The 21,121-nt window shown below is 24.0% G+C and overlaps 2 protein-coding genes across 3 annotated transcripts; both read right to left on the minus strand.

Moving 5' to 3' along the window:
- Positions 1–7,042: 7,042 nt before the first annotated feature.
- On the minus strand, positions 7,043–10,860 carry LOC105258464. 2 transcript variants are annotated; one of them, XM_025413245.1, is made up of 6 exons: positions 10,702–10,860; positions 9,921–10,023; positions 8,759–8,886; positions 8,049–8,169; positions 7,586–7,678; positions 7,043–7,258 (listed from the first exon to the last, which is right to left on the minus strand). In XM_025413245.1, exons 1-5 carry the CDS (start codon positions 10,741–10,743, stop codon positions 7,593–7,595), a joined length of 480 nt encoding a protein of 159 aa, XP_025269030.1. In that variant the 5' UTR covers positions 10,744–10,860; the 3' UTR covers positions 7,043–7,258; positions 7,586–7,592. The 2 variants fall into 2 exon arrangements, with proteins under 2 accessions (XP_025269030.1, XP_025269029.1); XM_025413244.1 differs by lacking the exon at positions 7,043–7,258 and having other exon boundaries at positions 7,415–7,678.
- A 2,668-nt stretch (positions 10,861–13,528) lies between these two features.
- Positions 13,529–20,903, minus strand: LOC105258461 (pheromone-binding protein Gp-9). The gene is made up of 5 exons (XM_011269723.3): positions 20,694–20,903; positions 20,328–20,427; positions 15,728–15,843; positions 14,455–14,569; positions 13,529–13,733 (listed from the first exon to the last, which is right to left on the minus strand). The coding sequence occupies exons 1-5, from the start codon at positions 20,733–20,735 to the stop codon at positions 13,663–13,665; spliced, it is 444 nt and encodes a 147-aa protein (XP_011268025.2). The 5' UTR covers positions 20,736–20,903; the 3' UTR covers positions 13,529–13,662.
- Positions 20,904–21,121: the final 218 nt, after the last annotated feature.

Consider the following 21,121-nt stretch of genomic DNA (forward strand, 5'->3'; position numbering starts at 1 on the left):
TAATAAAGCAGATTAACCGATTCGAGAGCATTATTGAACAATTACAGCCATTCTATTCTTCAGAAAAATCTCGGATTGATTAAACTGCTTTATTTGAAATTGCTGGAAAACACAAATATGGTAAGAAAATGAGTCACAAGTTTTATGTTTACTATTATTATTTTATTTAAACATAAATAAAAACTTGCTTTGAATATCATATAAAATTTCAACAAATAATGTCTTCCGTTGTCTGCATTTTATAAAAATATATTTTGTCCATCCAACTGTATTATAAAAAAATGTGTATATTTTTTGGCATTTTAATTATACTCGATTGATATAATTAATAATTTCACTGTGCACTAATTTAATGAACACTTGAGTGATTAACCAATATGAGTCGTGCACAGATAAACGCATACGTCGAAAGAAAAATTGTTAAGGTCTGATCGCGAAAGTCATGTTATATAAAAAATTTCAAAAGATTTTTTTATAGGCTCGATGTACTAACTAATCACATTAATAATAAAATAATCGTCAGTTCACTGAAATATGACGTAAAAATAATATCACGACATCAATATAAAGTCATGTAACAAATCAGTCATTTTGACGACATATAATCAAAAATGATCAGTTTGGAACGTCAAAATGACATGTGCTTGCTACTTGGGTATACATACATATATTTAAATTAAAATAATTTATTAAAAAATATATAATTACATATAGTAATAATGTTATTTAACAAATCCAAATACATATTTAATAACGTCTAGATGGTAAATAATATTAAATAATATTGAATTATACATAATCGATAAAGAGCGTTTTTAATTTATAATATTATGCAGAGATAATATATATATACACATATATACACATATACACATATATATATATACATGCGTGCGCGCACAGATAGACACATACACATGTGCAACATAAATACTTCATTTTACTTGATAATAGCGATCGATCACAGCTTGATATTATAATAGAACATGGTTACTTCACTCCTATTTAATATAGAAGAAGATTATTATATTTATTCTGCTATTCATGGAAAATTGAATTGTATTACATTTTTATATATTATATATTATTATATATAATTAATGATCGAGTAAATTTTAATTAACAGTATCGTAGATTCAGATTACAAAATTGAATGTTTCATTGACCCATATTTGCAAGAACTTGTTCCTCTGTTCGCGTGGATATTGTGAAAACATCTACGCGAGTTGTATTTGATGTCTGTTTCACAAGATGTAGATGTATCATCCCACGTAATGAACAAAAAAGAAGAAAAGAAAGGATAAATATATAGCTTTTTACATATTTCTTATGACTTATACAATATGTTCAAGTATACAGATATTTTAAGTATACAGATTATTAATAAGATTGAATTTTTTGACAAATATTTTTTCTATGATAATAAAATAAAAAATGTCTTTCTATAATAATTAAATTCCAATATAAAAATTTTTCTGTAAATAACATTTTTAACTAGAATTTTATGAACATATTAATTACATCAAGTTAAAGAAATATAAAAGCATATAAAAATATAATAAAAACTTATACGTAAATCCAATTGAAAAAATAATAATTATTATAAAATATAAAGAATATTAATTTTTATTATTATACATTTTTTGCCCCCTTTATTTCACACGCACACGCACACACACACACACACACACACACATATATATATACACACATATATATATATATACATATAATTTTATTGGATTAAATTAGTGTCATTAAAATTTTTAATTCTTTGGATATTTTGATAATTTATTTAATTATATATATAAATATTATTATATATTATTATTATATTTATATATTATATGTAGTACAGGTATCAAAATGGATAAATTCCTGATATATAATTTTGTTTTCAGTGAATTTGTGTCGTAGACGGAAAATCAATACCGGTAGATATTCATCTGAGCAAAACAAATGTTATCTTTGATATATTCAAGTCGTTGACACTCAACTATGTAAATATTTCAGTACTATCAGCGGTAAAACGAGATAAGACGAGATAAGACAATCTTTTGACGTTACAGAAATGTTATTGTATTGTTTTGAAGTGAAATCAGACATATATATATTGTTTGTATAATCAAATAATGTTATCTTTTTATATAAATATATATATGTAAAAAAATAGTAAATGGATATTATTATTGTTATTATATTTATTATTATATTTATTTATTAATAATTTCTATAATAATTTTAATAAAACTATACTATAAATTATATTAGATTATATAATTATTATATAATTATTATAATAGAAAAATGTTCTTTAAAATTGAGGAGAATTTTAATCTTTATCCAATATATTAATTATATTTGATTATTTAATTGTTTATGATAAATTACTTTTTTTTCGTAATTATCGCGGAAAAGTTACACTTTATTAATCATTTTAATTTTTACAAAATCAAAGTGATCGGTGAGGTGTAATCATGTAACAATAATTATCATTTTTTCTGAAAGAGAATTAAATTAAAATAGATTAGACTAGATAAGCTCACACGAATATATAACAACATTGGATTTTCTGTGAATGAAAAATACTCGATATTGCGCAATATGTAATCCTTGAAAACATAGCTATTCTGGAATGTCTTTTTTCTTTTTGGCAATTTCGAAAACTTAATTTGCGCACAAACATCTATATTAATTCGCGCGACATTAAAACGTTCAATTCACGCGCAAAAACGGTTTCGTTAACGAAGCGTGTAAAAATGTGGGGTTTGTAATAGGAAGATATCGTAAACCGATAAAGCGCAGTAATAAAAGGAATAAATGGAACGGATGATGTTTTACAGCGATACTTAGAATATCTATTGAAAAATCAGTTCGATACAAAATTCATATCTCACAAACTAACATATTCCGAAGTTTTTTAATAAATATAAAAATAAAATAAAAGAATATAAAGAAATAAAATAAAATATAATATAAAAAATACAGTCAATTTCCCTCATATCCCCCCCCTTCCCACATACACACATACACACACACATATATGCATATTTCTATACATATATTATATTTCTAATCTTTTATACATGTAAAATAGTTTATATATAACTTTTTTTATACACATACATATACATATTTAAAAATATTTTATTTTATATAAAACATGTAAATTTATAATTATTTCTTATTGTTATATATGATTATATAAGCAGCAGAAAGAAAATATCTTTTTCAATAGAACAGATGTAAAAAAATCTTAATTTCTAATTTACAATTCTATAAGATAAATGAATTTATTTATTATACACTAATTTATTGCAATACTAAACTTATATAAATTAGTATTAGTATGATTCAGTGGAGTTAGCAGTCTAGTGTATATATTGATGTCTGTGGGCCAGACTTTATATTTTAGGGACTCTACGGCTGGAATTCATAGTCCGATCTTATATTCAAGATCATCTTAAGTAAGGTTTGAAAATGTTATACGGCTATTTCATTGGCTAAACAGAATCTTAAGACGACCTAAGACCAGACTTAAGACAATCTTGAATATAAGATCGGACTATGAATTCCGGCCTACGTCGTCTGCCCATCTTCGCCATCTGTTGCCTTCTTTCTGAACTTTCTTACTGAATTCCTTTGTTATCAACCGATTATCCTCACCGGCTCCTCTTTTTGTACTTTACCTTAGGTTATTTTCTAACTTCTATAGCATAGCCGCCTTCTGGCTTTTTCTCTGTCTTGTCTAGGGATGGGCGATTTAAAAAAAAAAATTGAATTTTTGAATCGATCTAGATCGGAGACTTAAAAATCGATTCGTCAAAAAATCGACCGTTAAAGAATCGATCTATCAGAAATCGATCTCTTTATTTAATTTTACAAAATATTAAATATTTTTGAGATAACAATACAACATTATTTCTAATAATAGCACATTTTTGTATAAAAACAAAACATCAATAACTTGTTATATATGTTCATTGTTTATTTTTTATAAATATTCATATAATATATATATTGCATATAGTATTGCACATAGTATTGCATATTTTATGCATTGTTGCGATTTTCTTTACTTAACATATACAAAAAAATCAAGGCGTAATATGAATTTTATACTTTTATTTTTTAGGATTGATCTCTAATCTTAAGAATCGATTCACTGGATTAATCAAAGATGTAAGATTGATCTAAAAAATCGAGAATCGGATATAAAAGAAATCGATTCTTCAAAACATCGATTCAAGATCGCCCATCCTTAGTCTTATCTGTTTTCTCGTCACCTCCTCTTTCTCCTTTACTTCCTCGTTTTTCTTTTATCTCCTACTCAAGGCTTCACTTCACTCTTCTTTCGGTTTATCTCCTCCTTTTTCCTTTTCACTCTTTTTTACTTTCCTTCTAAACTATTAGTACTTTCCTCTATCGTTTATCAATCGGAAATCCAAAATAATCTGTATATATAGATAGACCGAAAATTATAATATAACTAAAAAAGAAATATTTCGTTGTAAAATAAATAAAAAATTTACAATAAATTTCTTTTACAAAAGAATGAAAAACATAAATTTTATATAATTTTATTTATGTAATAATTGAAAATTTCAATTTTTTTTTCAATTTTATCGTCATATATAGATTTATAACTGTTATAACTGATAATAATTGTTAGAATCAAATAAAGGTCCATGTTAGATTATAATTAGTAAATATGTCAATATTTAAAATATTAAAAAAAATTTTAATTTTATTAATTAATAGAAAAATAAAATTAATTATTATATATATACAAAAAAAAATATTTTTTCATAACTAAATTATCATAATTAAATTATTTACACGTCAAATACAAATCAAATTACCGCAATAAATTATTTTATCAATATCAAATATGTATGTGATATATGTTCCACATATGTGCATGCGTAAATAAATATATATATATATATATATGTATATATATATTTACGCACATATGTGGAATATATATCACGCACATATTTGATATTGGTAAAATAATTTAGTGCGGTAATTTGATCTGTATTTGACATGTAAATAATTTAGTTATGATAATTTAGTTATGATAATTTAGTTATGAATAAATATTCTTTTTTGTATATTACATAAATTTATGCATAAATTATATATATGTTACTATTTAATATTTATATATAGAAGCTTACACACAGATAATTAATAAATAAAATTGAGGATTGTATAAAAATAGAAAATATATATTTTTTATTTGTCTTAAACATTTTATTTTAAAATTCTATCATTAAAATAGTGAGTAATTAATATATTTTTATTTTTGATCTTTTGCTATATATCATCAAATATTTATGAAATCCATTAATTATAAATATTTGCTATAATGCGAGCTCGTAAATACGTGTTAGCCATTAATAAAATGATAATAGAGCTCTCTTAAATTATAAATTAAAGTGATTATGTATTAGATTAGTAATAATAAATTAGGGCGGACGTTTTGACTTATTTTTAAGCCATTTTCAGCGCACAAGGTATAAACATAATAACGTTCGACTAGAGAAGTTCGCAGGAAGAGTAACGGAGAGAATAAATAATGGTACAAGTAACGAGTAGTTTCAAAATTTATAGGTTTCTGTGTGTGACCCTCAAACATTAGGAAGTTTATTTATTAATTTGTTGTATATGTTAGGAAAGCAATCAATGTCAGTTTGTAAATTTAACGTTACGTTGTCGTTTAATGTACAGCATTTCAGAGATTAGCCTTTTATTATAACATGCTTCTTTATCCAATATTTTAACTTCATCACATTTAAATTCAATCTGTGCTCAGTAATGACAGATTTAGTAGTAGTAAATTTATTAATCTGGTTTTTATGTTCATTAATCCTTGTAATTAATTTCCTACCTGTTTGTCCAACATAGAATGCATCACAATTACCGCAATCAATTTTATACACGATGTTAGTATTCGAGCTTTTCGGGATGACATCTTTATGAGCCTTAATAATTGTGTTGTATATACATACACATATACAAATTAATAGAAAGTCATTTCAATGTGTAAAATGTTTCTGTAATATTATTTTTTAAAGAGTACACAATACACGAATAAACAATATGTAAATATAGAGAGTGTTTCTTTTTTTGTATTTGAATTGAGAGGTACAATATATTATTCGTGAACCATATAAATGATTTAAAGCGATCGTAACTGGGCACTTCGTTGCAATAACGGGTGATTATTCACCACTTTAGATTTGAATATGCGTGCACATTGACTGTGAGAGATCATAGGCAAAGCATGCGGGATCGCGTCCTCTCGTTCGCCCATAACTTAGAATGCTCACGGATCGGAATCCGAGCGATGCTAATTTCAACGTGGAATTTGCGCGGAATTCCCCCTTTCCGGTCATCGTCTGGAAGGTGGTCCACCGCGAATTATATTAATACCGCCACGGCAACCCTCTCGTTCTTGTTAACCGTTGTTAAAGTCGATTTCTTGACCCTCGAAATCCTCAGTAATTCGTTTATTTGAGAAATAATTTTGTATAGATATAGTATTTTTTAAAATTCGCGTTAGATATAGTAATTTTTTATCTGAATTTTGTAAAATATTATTAAATCTAATAAACTTATTTATTTCTATAAATTGCTATATCTTTTTGGATTCTTGTTTAAATATTTTTTATATATAATTGGAATTTTAATTTCTTATTTATTTCTTATGCATCACTCACATACGTTGTGCTTATTTTTAATATATTTAGTTATTTTTTAATATATGTTTAAATATATTTACTATATATTTTTAAATATAATGTAATTCTATAATGTAACTGTATAATGTAACTGTATAATGTAATTCTATATATATTATACATCTATATATGTATATTATGTACACATAAGGTAATAACAAATTTAAAATACAATATATAATAAATATATTGTATTTTAAATTTGTTATTATTTTATGTGTAATAACAACCATAAAGTAATAACAAATTTAAAATACAATATATAATAAATATATTGTATTTTAAATTTGTTATTACTTTATGTGTACAGTAAAATAAACAATCTACATTGGTTTTATAATTTCATTTGTATTCTCATAACTATTCCCGTAAGCCAGCAGAGACCAACGATCGCGCAGTATTTGCAAACATTTGCATCTAATGCTTTACATAACTCCTCCTTTTTACCCTCGATTAGAATAATTATCGTGTTGCCTTGACTTTGTAGTTCGAAGATAAACTCGCTATAACTTTTTGGACAATAGCAAATAATAATAAATATATAATAATAAATAATAATAAATAGCACTGTGGCACCTTTTATAATGTAATAGAGAAATTTATTTTATTCTATAAATTTTTTACATATTTTAATATAAAAATTTTTCTTTCTAAAAAAAAGTTATTTTTCAATAATTGACGACATGTTTGAGAAGACAATGATTGTATTTTTGCAAAAAAAAAAAAAGATTGAGTTGTTATAAAGAATATATTGTATGTGTATCAAAATCTTGATTTTTATTAAATTCTCTTTTTAGTTATTATCTCAACTCTTTTATCTAATATTACAATTTTACCTTATTTTTAAAGACCCACATAATCTTTCGCTTCCAATATTACGCACAGAGTGAATTTAAGCATCACTTCGCATTCGTCAGTTTTGCTTTTAACTGAAATACATACATATATATACGAATGTATTTATTATGACACATAATATTTCAGTGATAAAATGGCAAATTGTGGTAATTGTTGTAATGTAAAGTTCAAAAACTCGTGATTATTGAAAAATACAATTGAAAAATATAATATAATATTGAAAAATATAATATAATTAATATTACATAATAATATAATTAATATTAATTATATATAAAAATATAATTAATATTTAAATATTAATATTTAAGTTTTTATTAAGTATTTCAGTAATACGACAGCACAATTATCATTATAGATTTAATTAATTTTGTTGCACACTAATTAGTTTTGGAAATTATTAACATAACTAATTTTATGTATTTTAATTGACTCACTTACCTCGATCAATACACGTCTCCAATATTTGATCGCGTTTAGTAATCGTCTCGTAATCTGTACGTGGCATTTTGGTATTCAAGAATTCCTTAAGTTTTATTTGATTGATGTATGCGCCTGACATCTGAATTTACATATAAAAGAAAAATAAGAACATAAATACAATAATAATAAATATAACAAGATCATCTAAATATAAAACAATAAATAATTTGTTAATTTAATTATAATCTTAAATAAATTAAATAAATTAAATAAAAATATGTAAATTACTTTTGATTTATAAATCGCATAATTAATAATGCGTAAATTGAATAATTAAAAATGCTTAAATCGTCTTAATAATAAACTCTCTCTCTCTCTCTCTCTCTCTCTCTCTCTCTCTTTTACATACATACGCACACACACACACACATATGGAAAAAAATTAATTAAATTAAATTAATTAAATTAAATAATTTAATTATTTAAATGAAAAATTCTTCTCTCGTAAATTTTTTTACAAGAAAAAATAAATTATCCGACATAACATACAATATACAATTAATATATAATTAATATATTAATTATTAATTAATTATTAATATTTATTATTATTATTTATAATTATTATTACTTTAATATTATATTAATTTTATATTTTTAATATATTTAATATTATTTGATATATTATTAAATATATTTAATATTAATATCGTTTTTTTAAATATTACCATTTCTTTTTTCTGAAACAAACAAGCCAATAAACAGCCAATTTTTAAGACTGAAGAAGATTTATCGATATCTGTTGATGATTCCTGAATACTATTCTCTACTAATTCATCCATTTTCATTAAATCCTCTGGAAAACATAAATTAAGTATAACTCGATTAATTAATGATATTTTTTTGTTTACAATTAGAATAAATTTTTATATATTCTAACAAAGTTTGCTGAATTTATTTCCGGAACAAATTTCTAGACAGAATATTTGTAAAGGTGATGAAATTTATACAATGTATTAATAAACGTTTAAGTGAGAAAAGTTTATATAAATTTTTTGTCTTAAAATGTTTCATTAAAAAATTATTATTGTTTAAAAATAAGCGAGTACAATCGTTCTAATAACTTGTTAGATATATTATGTATGTATATTATATGTATTGCGCAATTTAGGAAAAGCGTAGTTGTTAACTGTAATTGCAGAGAAAAAAGTAATAACAACTGAAAAGAATTATAACACAAATGAAAGTATAATAGAAGCAGATACATGTGAAGATCTAGAACTCATGTAAGTCAAAACATGTAAATAATAACTAAAAATTATTTATTTCCGAGTCAACGATTGCCTTTATAAGTTATAAAAGCAATTTTCTCACAAATCTTTGAACGCTTATAACTTTCTAATAAAAGCATTTCGAGAAATATATATATATATATATATATATATATATATATATGCCGGATCAAATTTATGCAATTAATTGGGCAGAATAGAAAGTTTACATATATATATATATGTCCAAAAGTCCCGGACCGGTCAAATATTTCATAAACTATGCACTTTAGAAAGAAATGTTTCAGACAAAAGTTGTATGGCTTGAAGAGGGCCATCAGATAGTGGCAATGATTTGACATAGTCATTTGAAAGTCACGTGAAGATCATCGTCAATTTCTTATATATATATCTAATATATATAATATTTATGTAAACTTTCTATTCCGCCCAATTAATACACTGTATAAATTTAATCTGGACCATTATGGATATTTTGTATAATGTAATATTATATGTAAACCATTTATTGTGATTTGCAATGATATAAGACAGCAAGAAATTTAACATAATTTTAGAATAAATTATTTAAAATTTTTTTGTTATCAAATAAACTTACCGATTTTTACAACTGTTTTATTTATGCAAATTTGTACGTCTATATTTGGCAATGAGAACGATTGTGCCATTCTCTCTACAACATCATCGCTGAGTCCCATTGTCTATAATATAATACATAAATGTATAATATATAAATGTCTATAATATAATATATAAATGTTTATATATAAATGTAGAATAATAATTAACAAAAAAAATATATAAAAAGAAATTTAAGTGAAGAAATGAGTAGTAATAATAAAAATAGATAATATTAACATTTTATTAGTTATTAATAAATAATAATTTCAATAATGTATAATATTTTTTTATCTTATTTTAATAAAGATAAAATTAGAATTTTTTAGAAGAGTTAAAATCATAAAGATTAATATATTAAAAATAAATTAAATTTTTGGAGAAAACTAAAATTACTAATATTAAAGAAAAGGAAATTAACATTAAGAATATATAAAATTTTGATTTAAATAGAAATAAAGATTATCTTATCTTTTATCTTGCAAAAAGCTAGTAACTTTCTAGTTAATAATATATTATATGAATAATGTAAAGTTGAATAATGTATAATTGAATGTCAAAAAAAATGTTTTTAAGAATAACTTTTTCTCTTTTGAAAGAGTACACACTCTTATAATTTTTTATATTTTTCACAATTCTATATATTTCTTATAATAACTTCACTTCTTAACTTAAATTCTTAACTTTTCTCATTAATAATATTAATTTAAGTAAAGTTATATTTATACTTTGCTTATATATTATGGGAAATAAATACTTACAATGGCAATAAATAGAAAGACAACGAATATTATTTGCTTCATAATGTCGTAATTATTTTCTACACGGTTCTGAGTGATACACTTTGTAATGCCAATTCGTTCAACAATAAACTGCCGTCTCGATATCTCGATATTTGGTATTTATAAGCTATACATGATGATAAAACTATTATGCTATACATGATGATAAAACTATTATGATTTCTACGTATTACTGAGGTTATCACTCGTGATATTTACATAAAGTTGCAAGACAGGATTCTTCTGACTAGTCTTCTAATTAGTCGTTTTTCTCAGTGAATATTAGTGGTGTTGTGTTTATACTTCCGAGAAATAAATTTATTATAGGACTATATTAAAGTGAATAAGTATAATAAGAAATATATTGACGTATAATTTCTGATTAATGTTTAGTATAGATTTACTTCTGTGAAAAAAGAATTGAACTTCGTCAATGTATAGTGATTTGTAAAAAATAATGTATTTTCCGTAACTTACATATATTATTATTCGTTTTATTTATAGAAATCTTAAAATATTTTAATATAAAGATTTTAATAAAACCATGTTTTCAAGTGTGTTGTGTGTCAAAATTAAAAATATTTTCTATAAAAATATAAAAAAAGAAGATTAAATAAATTTTATTAACAATTTATTGTAATTTCCTGTATGATATAAATAAATTTTGTTCTCTTTAAATTTTACACATACATATGTAAAACTTTATAATTTATGTGTATATTGATACACTTTAGATTAATATTATTTTTTTTCAATTAATTTGTAATTTTATACATCTTCAATGTTCAGTAACATTAAAAATTTGGGATTTTAAAATTATGTAATAAAATAAAAAAATAAAATATAAAATATATATGCATATTTTTATTATATATATGTATATATTATATGTATATGTACATATATGGAATGAAGTATATATAGAAATTCTATCTTCACTTTTTAGAAAATTTTTTGTTTGTCAGAATTGTTCTGTGATAATAAGTTGTTATATTTATTTATCAAATAATAACATTTGTTATATTTATTTATCAAATGATGCGAGAAACTATGCGAGAATTGTCGGGAACTGTCGAAAAACGATAGAAATAGCATTCTATAGTTCTCAAAAATAAGGTGCCAGCTAAGATTAAAAAAAATTTTTCAAAATTTCAAAGTTTTAGTGACAGTTCTGTTTGCACTCTGAAAAGTTCTATCAATAAATATTAACGCTTGAAACTGTAAAATGAAAAACGAAAAAATTCCGACCATATTTAGCGATTTGAGAATACGTTTCAGGAATTGAATGATTGCAACACTGCCTCGATGTAAACGGACGTCACTTTAAGTATCTCTTATGAGGTAACAATCATTATTTTACTCCATTATTTATCCGAAACTCATCCAAATATCATCCGAATGTATCTCTAATTATAGGTCGTTGAAACCGTCTCAAAGTACATCGAACTAAGGATAAAAAAGTATAGCGTGCCATTAAAAAAAATAGAGGTGACCTTGAAATCTCCGAGGCGCTTTCACTTTTTGAATAAAATACTTTTATCAAAAATTACCAAAATTACCAAAATTAGTTTTTATTATTTTTAGTATTTATTATTTATTTGATATAGTACAAGTTTGGTAATTATAATTCTTTTCATATCTCTAAAAGTAGCGGAGATATTCGAGATGATTCGAGAGAATTACCAAAATTAGTTTTTATTATTTTTAGTATTTATTATTTATTTGATATAGTACAAGTTTGGTAATTATAATTCTTTCATATCTCTAAAAGTAGCGGAGATATTCGAAGTGGAGAGAGTTATTCCCTCACCCTGTATATTAATGCACAGAACACATTAAATTTTTTAAAATTGATTTGTAATTTTATGTATACTTAATTTTATATATACCTAATGTTTATATATACTTAATGTTTATTAGTTTAATAATTTTAAAAATTTAAAATGTTTTGAAATTATATAATAAAAATATAATATATGTGTACATATTTTATTTCTTTTTTTAGTAAATTTTTTTAGTAAATTATTTGTTTAAATTTTATTGGAAATATATATAATATTACAATATTGTGCAAAAAACCATATTTTTATATCTTTAATATTTCTTCACATGTAATTTTATGTTAATTATAACAGAATTATAAAATCTTAAAATTATCAAAAAAATATATGTTTTAATATGTATCTGTTATAAATGTACTAAATCTATTATTTTAACATATCTGTTATACTAATTTTAATCTTTAGTTGTATATATCTAATATTATATTTCGAAGACATATTGGCAGTTTCCGGAAATGTTGTTCATAATGTTTATACATTTATATATTTATTTATTTATTAATTTATGTATAATTTATTATTAACAAATTTTATTTTTTATAGTGTTTCTATACTAAATATTTTAATTTAATTTTCATTAATTATTATATATATCTACATTTCAATGAAAATTTATTTCTAATGTATTAAATTATATTTACATTTTAATTTTATTTTAATATTTGGTCTTAATTTTTTCAAAATTTATAAATTTGAATATTAATATTTGAATATTAATATTTTAAATTTTTGCTAAAAAATTTTTTAAAATTTGGGAAGTTTTAAAATTACATAATAAAATATAACAATAAGATATAAAACACAAGAATAAAATGCATATCAAGGAAATTAAGTGAAAATGATTAAATTTTAAAAAGTTTATAAGTGTTAAAGTGTGTTAACGTCTTTTATTATATAGTAATTATAATAACAATATCGGGATTAAAAATGTTAACATAAGTAATGCACAAAATATAAGATAAACAAATTTTATTAATATATAGGTAACATGTTTATATAATATAATTGTAGCGCCAATCTCTGAATTCTTTATATTTATTTTAAAATAATATTTGATACACTATTTAGAAATATATTTGTTATTAGCAATCTTGTTAGATTAGATGAAGTCTTTCCAGAGACATGTAAGAAGATCAAGAGATTTGTCGCACATATCCGTTACTGTTTTAACTGAAACAATAATATAATTATTATTTTTATATGTTTTATATGTTTATACAATGTTCATTAATCTCATAAGGGTTGAAATATTCATCATTTGAGAATCAATTACATTTTTTAAATTAAAAATTGGAAAATTGATTGATGAGATTTAACATATTGTTGTACAAACAACAATAAAGAATGCATAAGTTATAAATATAGAACTCATGGCTTTTAGATATTAGATAATAGAATTTAAAATCAAAAATTATTGTATATTTTTTATTATAATTTTATTCAAAATTATGATATTGCTTATAACTTATTATTTATAACTATAATAATATATACACCAATATATTTTACACAAAAATTTACTACATAAAAAAATTTCTTAATTACTATATATAAGTAATTATTTATCATATATTAATATATATATATATATATATATATAAAATGTCATACATTTAATATATGATAAATATATACATATTTTATATATACTTTGAGATTTTATTATCTAAAGTTAAATAAAGAACATAAATATATTATATTTTATTGTTCTAATTTTGAAAGCAATTTTTCTTTAAAAACAAAGCATTTTATATATAAAAAGATTTTATTCCATGTTTTTTAATGATGACATTTATGTCTCTCATTTATTATTATATCATAATTTTGAATGAATCTTTTTAAAGATGTACAGTATGTAGATATAGATGTACAGTAAATATTATATTCTTACCTTGTTCTGTGCAACGATCTACAGTTGCATATATTTTTGCTTGAGTTGCCTGATTCAAGTTAGCGTGTGCCGATTTGCCATACAACTTATTCTTCTGAATCTCCGAATCGACGATCTGGAAATAATTAAAAGATAATAATTATAATATTTGTAATTTTTGCACATTATAGACGACATCTGAAATGTGGAAAATGTATCGTAAAAATAATGCCAGTTTTAATCCAAAATCGTCGAGATCAAGGTTTCCGATAATTTGAATTGACAATCACAGTTTTATCGAAAACTTGGTTTAGCACCATGCCTTTTGATACAATCAGTGCTCATGTATTCGAAATTGATGCAAACTATTCCTTAAATCTTCTAAGATTCGAACAACCGGAGAATGAATTGTTCTGATAGATACTTGTTTTATTAATACTTATATCGTTAAATGGAAAGCATCGAGTATAAGTATACACAGTAGTGATTCTTTATGATGATTTGCATGTGTCGCCCGTCTGGTTAAAGATCTGGCTTATTAATATCGTGTATTATAATAATTAAATTTATATAATAATTAATTAATTTATATAATAATTTACTGAAACAATTTAAACTCTGTATCTCATTTTCAAAATGATAACGAGTCATATAATTTGAGACAACTATATCGAAAGTATCGACAATAGAGTATACTGTGTACATATTTATATCGACCGGATGCGATCAGTTGTGTTTTAGCATCAAATACATCATAACTAAATACGATATAATTAATCGTACAAATCCCATCTTTCCCCCAACATGCCCATTTTCCCTGCAATTTCTCTTCCTTTCCTTGAAGAGATAAAATCTAAACAGCATTATCATTTTAGCACATGTATGTTATATAAAAAAATATGAATATTTAACTGTGAGAGAACACTTATACAAATTTATTTAAAAATAATATAATCTTTGCTTTATAAAATAATTATAAAATAATTGTTTTTAACTCTTTCTTTAAGTTTTTACATTAATTAACACGTGATTAAATAATCAATTATTTATATTCAGAAAAAGAATCTACTTTTCGTTTAAGAATCTACTTTACGTTAAGATAAAATTATTAACAAAAATATACTGGTTAGAGTAAATTTTTACATATTAAATTAGTTTTTATTTATTAATAATAGATTAAAAAAATAAAAAATGTACAACATATAGAATGTACAATAAAGTATTTTAACATAATTTTTATGGAAAAAATATATAGAAATATTTCATGTATAACAATTTATTGCGTTGTACTTACCAAGCCTCGCTTTTCTAATATACATAATGTGAAGCAGCCATTTTTCTTCGCTTTTTCCGCATTTTCTGGATTCTTATAAGAACCATCTTTTATTTCTGTATTTGTAATTAAATCAGCTAAAAAATAATTATTTATATAATATTATTTATTATATAATATTATTTATTACATCGTAAAATATAATTATCTATTTTATTTTTTATTTTGTTTACATAGAATGTTCCAGAATTACTGCATCATCTGCTAATAGTAGATTATTGAGATCATTTGGAGACGATTCTTCTAGCGAAAAATATCGAAATTTATTTTCAAATTAGAAACCATTAAAAAGAAGAAGAGCTTCTCGTAAACTATATTTTATAGAGAATTAAACAGTTATCAAAATTTTTTAATTTTAGATAGAATTTATTAAAAAATTCAGAATTTAATTAAATTTTAATTTAAGAAATATTTATAAATATATATGATGCAAAAACTAGAAACTTGCAAAAAATAATCTTTTCTTGACATTTTCGGTGAGGAAAAAATTATCTCCAAACAATTTCAAAAAATTGCTATTAGCAGCTGGTACAATAACACATCTTGTCACATTCTGTACGTATATGCAAAGTGTTCTATTATCTTCCGTACTTCTCTGTATTTTTTAAATAACTTTTGTTTTGTGATTTTATTAAAAAATATTTTTAATAAAAATTATTTGACAATAAGCTAAATTTGGAAACACATTTTGCGTATGTATATGTGTGTATGGTAACTGTTTATCTACAAGATATAAATGACGCCACTATTTTTTAAAATATTGTCAATAATTTTATTATATAGGCTAGATTTAAACTCTCCAACGTAAGTTTAAAAGTATATTTTGAAACCCATTTGCATGAATAAATTAAGTAATTTTAATATAACAAAAAATTTAGAATTAAAAATTTTTTTAATTAGCATTTTCTGAAATTATTGTTTTATTAATGCAAATGGGGTTAGGATACATTTTTGAACTTATTTTGAAAAGCTTGTTGAAAAATAAATACATAATCAAAAATATATATTTGATACTATTTTGAAAAAAATAATAAAAAGACTAATATCGGAAATGATTTATATTAAGCGCCAAAAGAATGCGTTGAACCTCCAAAGCGACACTTTAAAATTAAATACTTCATGTCTGTCGATAATTGAAAACATGCCGAAAATTTAACGGGTTGTTTTCTGTTTTGACTGTCTTTGTCCTCTGTATATATAGTTTGTTATTGCCGACCACATTTTTACATTATTACCGTTACCGTTCGAATTATCGGCTCATTCGACTGTTAGCGTGTCGATTATTTCGTGTCGTTTCTGCTGGTCCGTCTCTTGTCCGAGTGAGTGAGTGGTCTTTGACTATAGTTAATGAATTTCTCTCTTTTTTAAGATGTGTGACTAGTTTTGATTATATTTATTTTGTCAGTGCATCGCTCTTCGCGCTTTGTACCATTGAGAGGGCTTTTTGCATCGTGCTTTCTCGGATGGATCAGCCTTGACGAAGTCGCGTCACTTCTATAGACCATGCATGCTTGTGACTATGCTTTCTCCTTTCTTTTGTATTTTATTGATACTGCGTTTTTATTCTGTCTCATTTGATTTATTTATTTTTTCTTTGTTTGTATTAGAATCACTGAAGAAGGCTCGAATCGAGTCCGAAACGTTTGGAATAAAGCGAATGGATCGTTAAAATTGAGTTGCTGTTTTGGAAATTATTTTATCCATGCCCTACAACTGCGTTGGCTCTTAACTGCCTTTCGATATTAATTTTGATTTGAAAAAATAATGTCTAGTATCTTGTAAGTAAATAGAGTTACATACATACACACACACACACACACACACACACACACACACACACACACACACACACACACACACACACACACACAAATGTGTTTCTAAATTTAATTTCTAAAAGTTTCTAAATAAATTAGCTTTTTCATCAAACAACTTTTATTTAAAACATTTTTTAATATATTCCTAAAAAAATATTTTTTAATATGAATAGAACTTGTTTATTTAATTTACTGCGCTCTTCTCACAAGTGCGTGAGGTAGTGCTCAGGGACACCCTGTATATATATATATATATATATATATATATATATATATATATATATTTATATTTATATTTATATATAAACTACAATTTTTCATTTTTTTCAATTCTTGATAATTATCAAATTAACCTATTAACCTTTGCAATCTCTGATGCTGTTCGATGTTTTGAATGCAACGCATAATGCAAATCGAGATAACCAATTAACATCGCGGAAAAGCTACAATACTTATGAGAATCGATTTAATATATGCCTTTTTAAAGAGCGAATATCAATGTTTTTTGTGAAAATTTATATTTATTTATATTTATTATATTTAAATATATATAATAATTATATAATACATTATTATATTTAAATATAATAATAAATATAAATAAATATAATAATATATTATATTTTTTCAAATAAAAGATAATCGATGCATTGATGCATTGATGCATCGTAGATAAAAATAGTTGTTTGAATGATAGCTCCAATTGGAAAAACAACCGCTTATGTCTTATAAACGTTGTAAACAAATCTTTACAATCGTAAATCATAACGTCGCTTCGCATGTGTGCGAGCATATGTACGTGAGTCTGAAAGCTGAAGAACTGAAATGTCACAATTCTGGCATATATTTATTGTACTTCAGGATTGAATGCACCAATTTTAAAACAAGCCACAAGCTTGCATCTATAAATTGTTATTACATCGTTAGAAAAGTGCTGTTAGATTTTTGATTATGGTTTTAGTTTTCCAGATATTTTAATCGAAAATTTATTTAACGTAAAATTTCGGATAAGCTATTTGGTAGCGAATCAATATCGAAAACAGTGCTTCTTAATGATCGGATAGAGTTCTTTTATGTACTTGACGTCGTGACGTTAAAGCATCGTTTGATGATGTAAAATTTTATATAGTTAAAAAATGTGTATATGTCAGCTTATTACTCAAAAATAAATTTCAATTATATATTTTATGTATAATAAAATGCCGAATATCGTATAAATATATCGTATACAATGTTTTTATATGGAAAAATATCTAAACATATATGTTATTTAAATATATGTGTAGATATATGTATACATATATATATATATATTTAAATAACATATATATACATATATATGTTATTTAAAAAATTAGAAATTTTGAAATCTGAATCTGTTTTCACTGTTAAAAGAAATTTATGTTTACAAAGTTGTGAAATATAAGAAACAATCTTAGGAAAATTTCCGCAGTAATTTATAGTTCTTTTATCTATAGTAATTTATATTCCTTTTATCTAGAGACATCACGAATATTTATAATCGAATATTTAATATTATCGAATATTTATTTATCTAGAGACGTTACGAATATTTATTATATCACATTTATTAAGTCTGGCACGATTGAATAAAACTGTTATATGTATATATTGTTAAATTTCTTAGAATGAAATCTAACTCCAAACAAGTGAATATTCACTTCAAGTGAAAATACTGCCACTTGTAATTAGTGAAAATTCACTTTTCACAAAAGTGAATTATTTAACTCTGAACGTAAAGTGAATATATTACTTGGTTCGAAGTGAATAATTCACTCGATTAGAGTGGAGTCATCACTTTCGCGTCAAGTTATTTTTTACTCAATTACGAGTTCACTCTTAGGATATTTTAAGCCGCCTTTCACACTAATAATGAGATAACATGTTACGTATATGACGTGAAGCTTCGATTAGTTAAAATGGAAAGCAATCATTGCTTTTTACTTGAACTAATCGAAACTGAACATTGCACGCAGCATGTACCTCATTATCAGTATAAAAATCGTTTAACCTCCTTTTTTTTGTCACAGTCATATAAATATATTTAACGTTACACAAAAAATATATTTACACTCTTTCAAAATATGTTGAAATAAAAAGATATATCCTTAAAAAGTCACTTTAATATGTCTCGTATACCAAGTACACATGCAACGAATTGATAACGTCGCGAGATAGAACGTGGGTCTGCAAATGAATCCCCCCAAATATATTTACTCTTTCAAAATATGTTGAAATAAAAAGATATATCCTTAAAAAGTCACTTTAATATGTCTCGTATACCAAGTACATGTGCAACGAATTGATAACGCCGCGAGATAGAACGTGGGTCCGCAAATGAATCCTCCTCCGAGCTAGAGGCTAAAGTTTGGGGAAAAAATTGAAAATTGGCTTTATTATGGATTGCCTTATTATTTGACCTTGGTTTTGACGTTATCTATTATCCTCTCTTGAGAGATAAATAAAATTGCGTTGCAGTTGTTTGGTCAATTTCAATTTTTCACACATTTTCGAATTTTAGTTCAGAGAGGGGTTCATTTGCGGATCCATGTTCATATAAGAAATAAAGTCTTATTTTGAACTCTATACGTTCCTAAAGTTTAGTGCATCATTTGAGATACACCCTGTATATAAATGTATGAAATATGTCGCTTTTGCACGCGCGCATGTGTGTGTGTGTGTGTGTGTGTGTGTGTAAATTTAAGAAGTTCAGGTGACTTTACCTTCTGCTAGATTCGCATTCTCATAACATTGTTGCAAATCTGCGGCGGATAGCAATCCTCCATGTAAAGCTATGTCCGCAATAGTGTTAGCGTAGGTTATCTGAAATCAATATTGTTATGTAAATTGTAAAACAAAGCTTAAAAAGCCTAGATACGATAATTACGAAAACTATATTTTAATAGAAATTTGATATTAAATTATGATTAAAATATCATATATATAATATATATTTTTTAATTGTAAGAATTGTATAAGGAAAATAATAATTTATAATGAATAATAAATAATTTAATATTAAATAACATAATAATAAATAATATAATGTTATATTAATATATAATAATTTCATTGTATGTTGTACATACGGCGATTGCCATCAAGCAGACGAGTAGTGCAAGTAACTTCATGATCTTTATTTCACTGATAAGATACTTTCGATGTTGTGTCGTGAACTGACAGTGTGATGCGCCACATTCCTATTTATATACTTCGTACAAGCGCTAAATGTAGTAATGGTCAACCACGAGGAAACGTTATAGGAAACTTGCCGTCAATACTATATCTGTATTGTGTACGGAAAAGGTATAGGGGGAAAAGTTTTATTGTATTGCATGATTGATGTACGACTAAAGAAGATGTACGCTGATTGGGAATTCAAGCCACAATTTGCGTCATGTATCCTTCGATTAATTAAAAATTTTAGTATTTTATATCAAACTAAGAGGAAAGTCTGAGAGAAAAGATGTGAGTATGCATATATGTATCGATAATAATCGCAAATAATATTACACAT

This window comes from Camponotus floridanus, unplaced genomic scaffold, assembly GCF_003227725.1.
Source record: "Camponotus floridanus strain SB8 unplaced genomic scaffold, Cflo_v7.5 scaffold63, whole genome shotgun sequence".
NCBI lineage: Eukaryota > Metazoa > Arthropoda > Insecta > Hymenoptera > Formicidae > Camponotus > Camponotus floridanus.

Bases quoted from the DNA above. Each gene is read 5' to 3' on its own strand.
- LOC105258461 (XM_011269723.3), bottom strand. From the start codon at position 20,735: ATGAAGTTACTTGCACTACTCGTCTGCTTGATGGCAATCGCC. The intron at 15,844-20,327 runs GTAAAGTCACCT...ATTATTTTTTAG, and splicing joins GAATGCGAATCTAGCAGAAG to CTGATTTAATTACAAATACA. The intron at 14,570-15,727 runs GTAAGTACAACG...AATTATTTCCAG, and splicing joins TATTAGAAAAGCGAGGCTTG to ATCGTCGATTCGGAGATTCA.
- LOC105258464 (XM_025413245.1), bottom strand. From the start codon at position 10,743: ATGAAGCAAATAATATTCGTTGTCTTTCTATTTATTGCCATT. The intron at 10,024-10,701 runs GTAAGTATTTAT...ATTATATTATAG, and splicing joins TCTTTCTATTTATTGCCATT to ACAATGGGACTCAGCGATGA. The intron at 7,679-8,048 runs GTAAGTGAGTCA...TATGTATTTCAG, and splicing joins GGAGACGTGTATTGATCGAG to TTAAAAGCAAAACTGACGAA.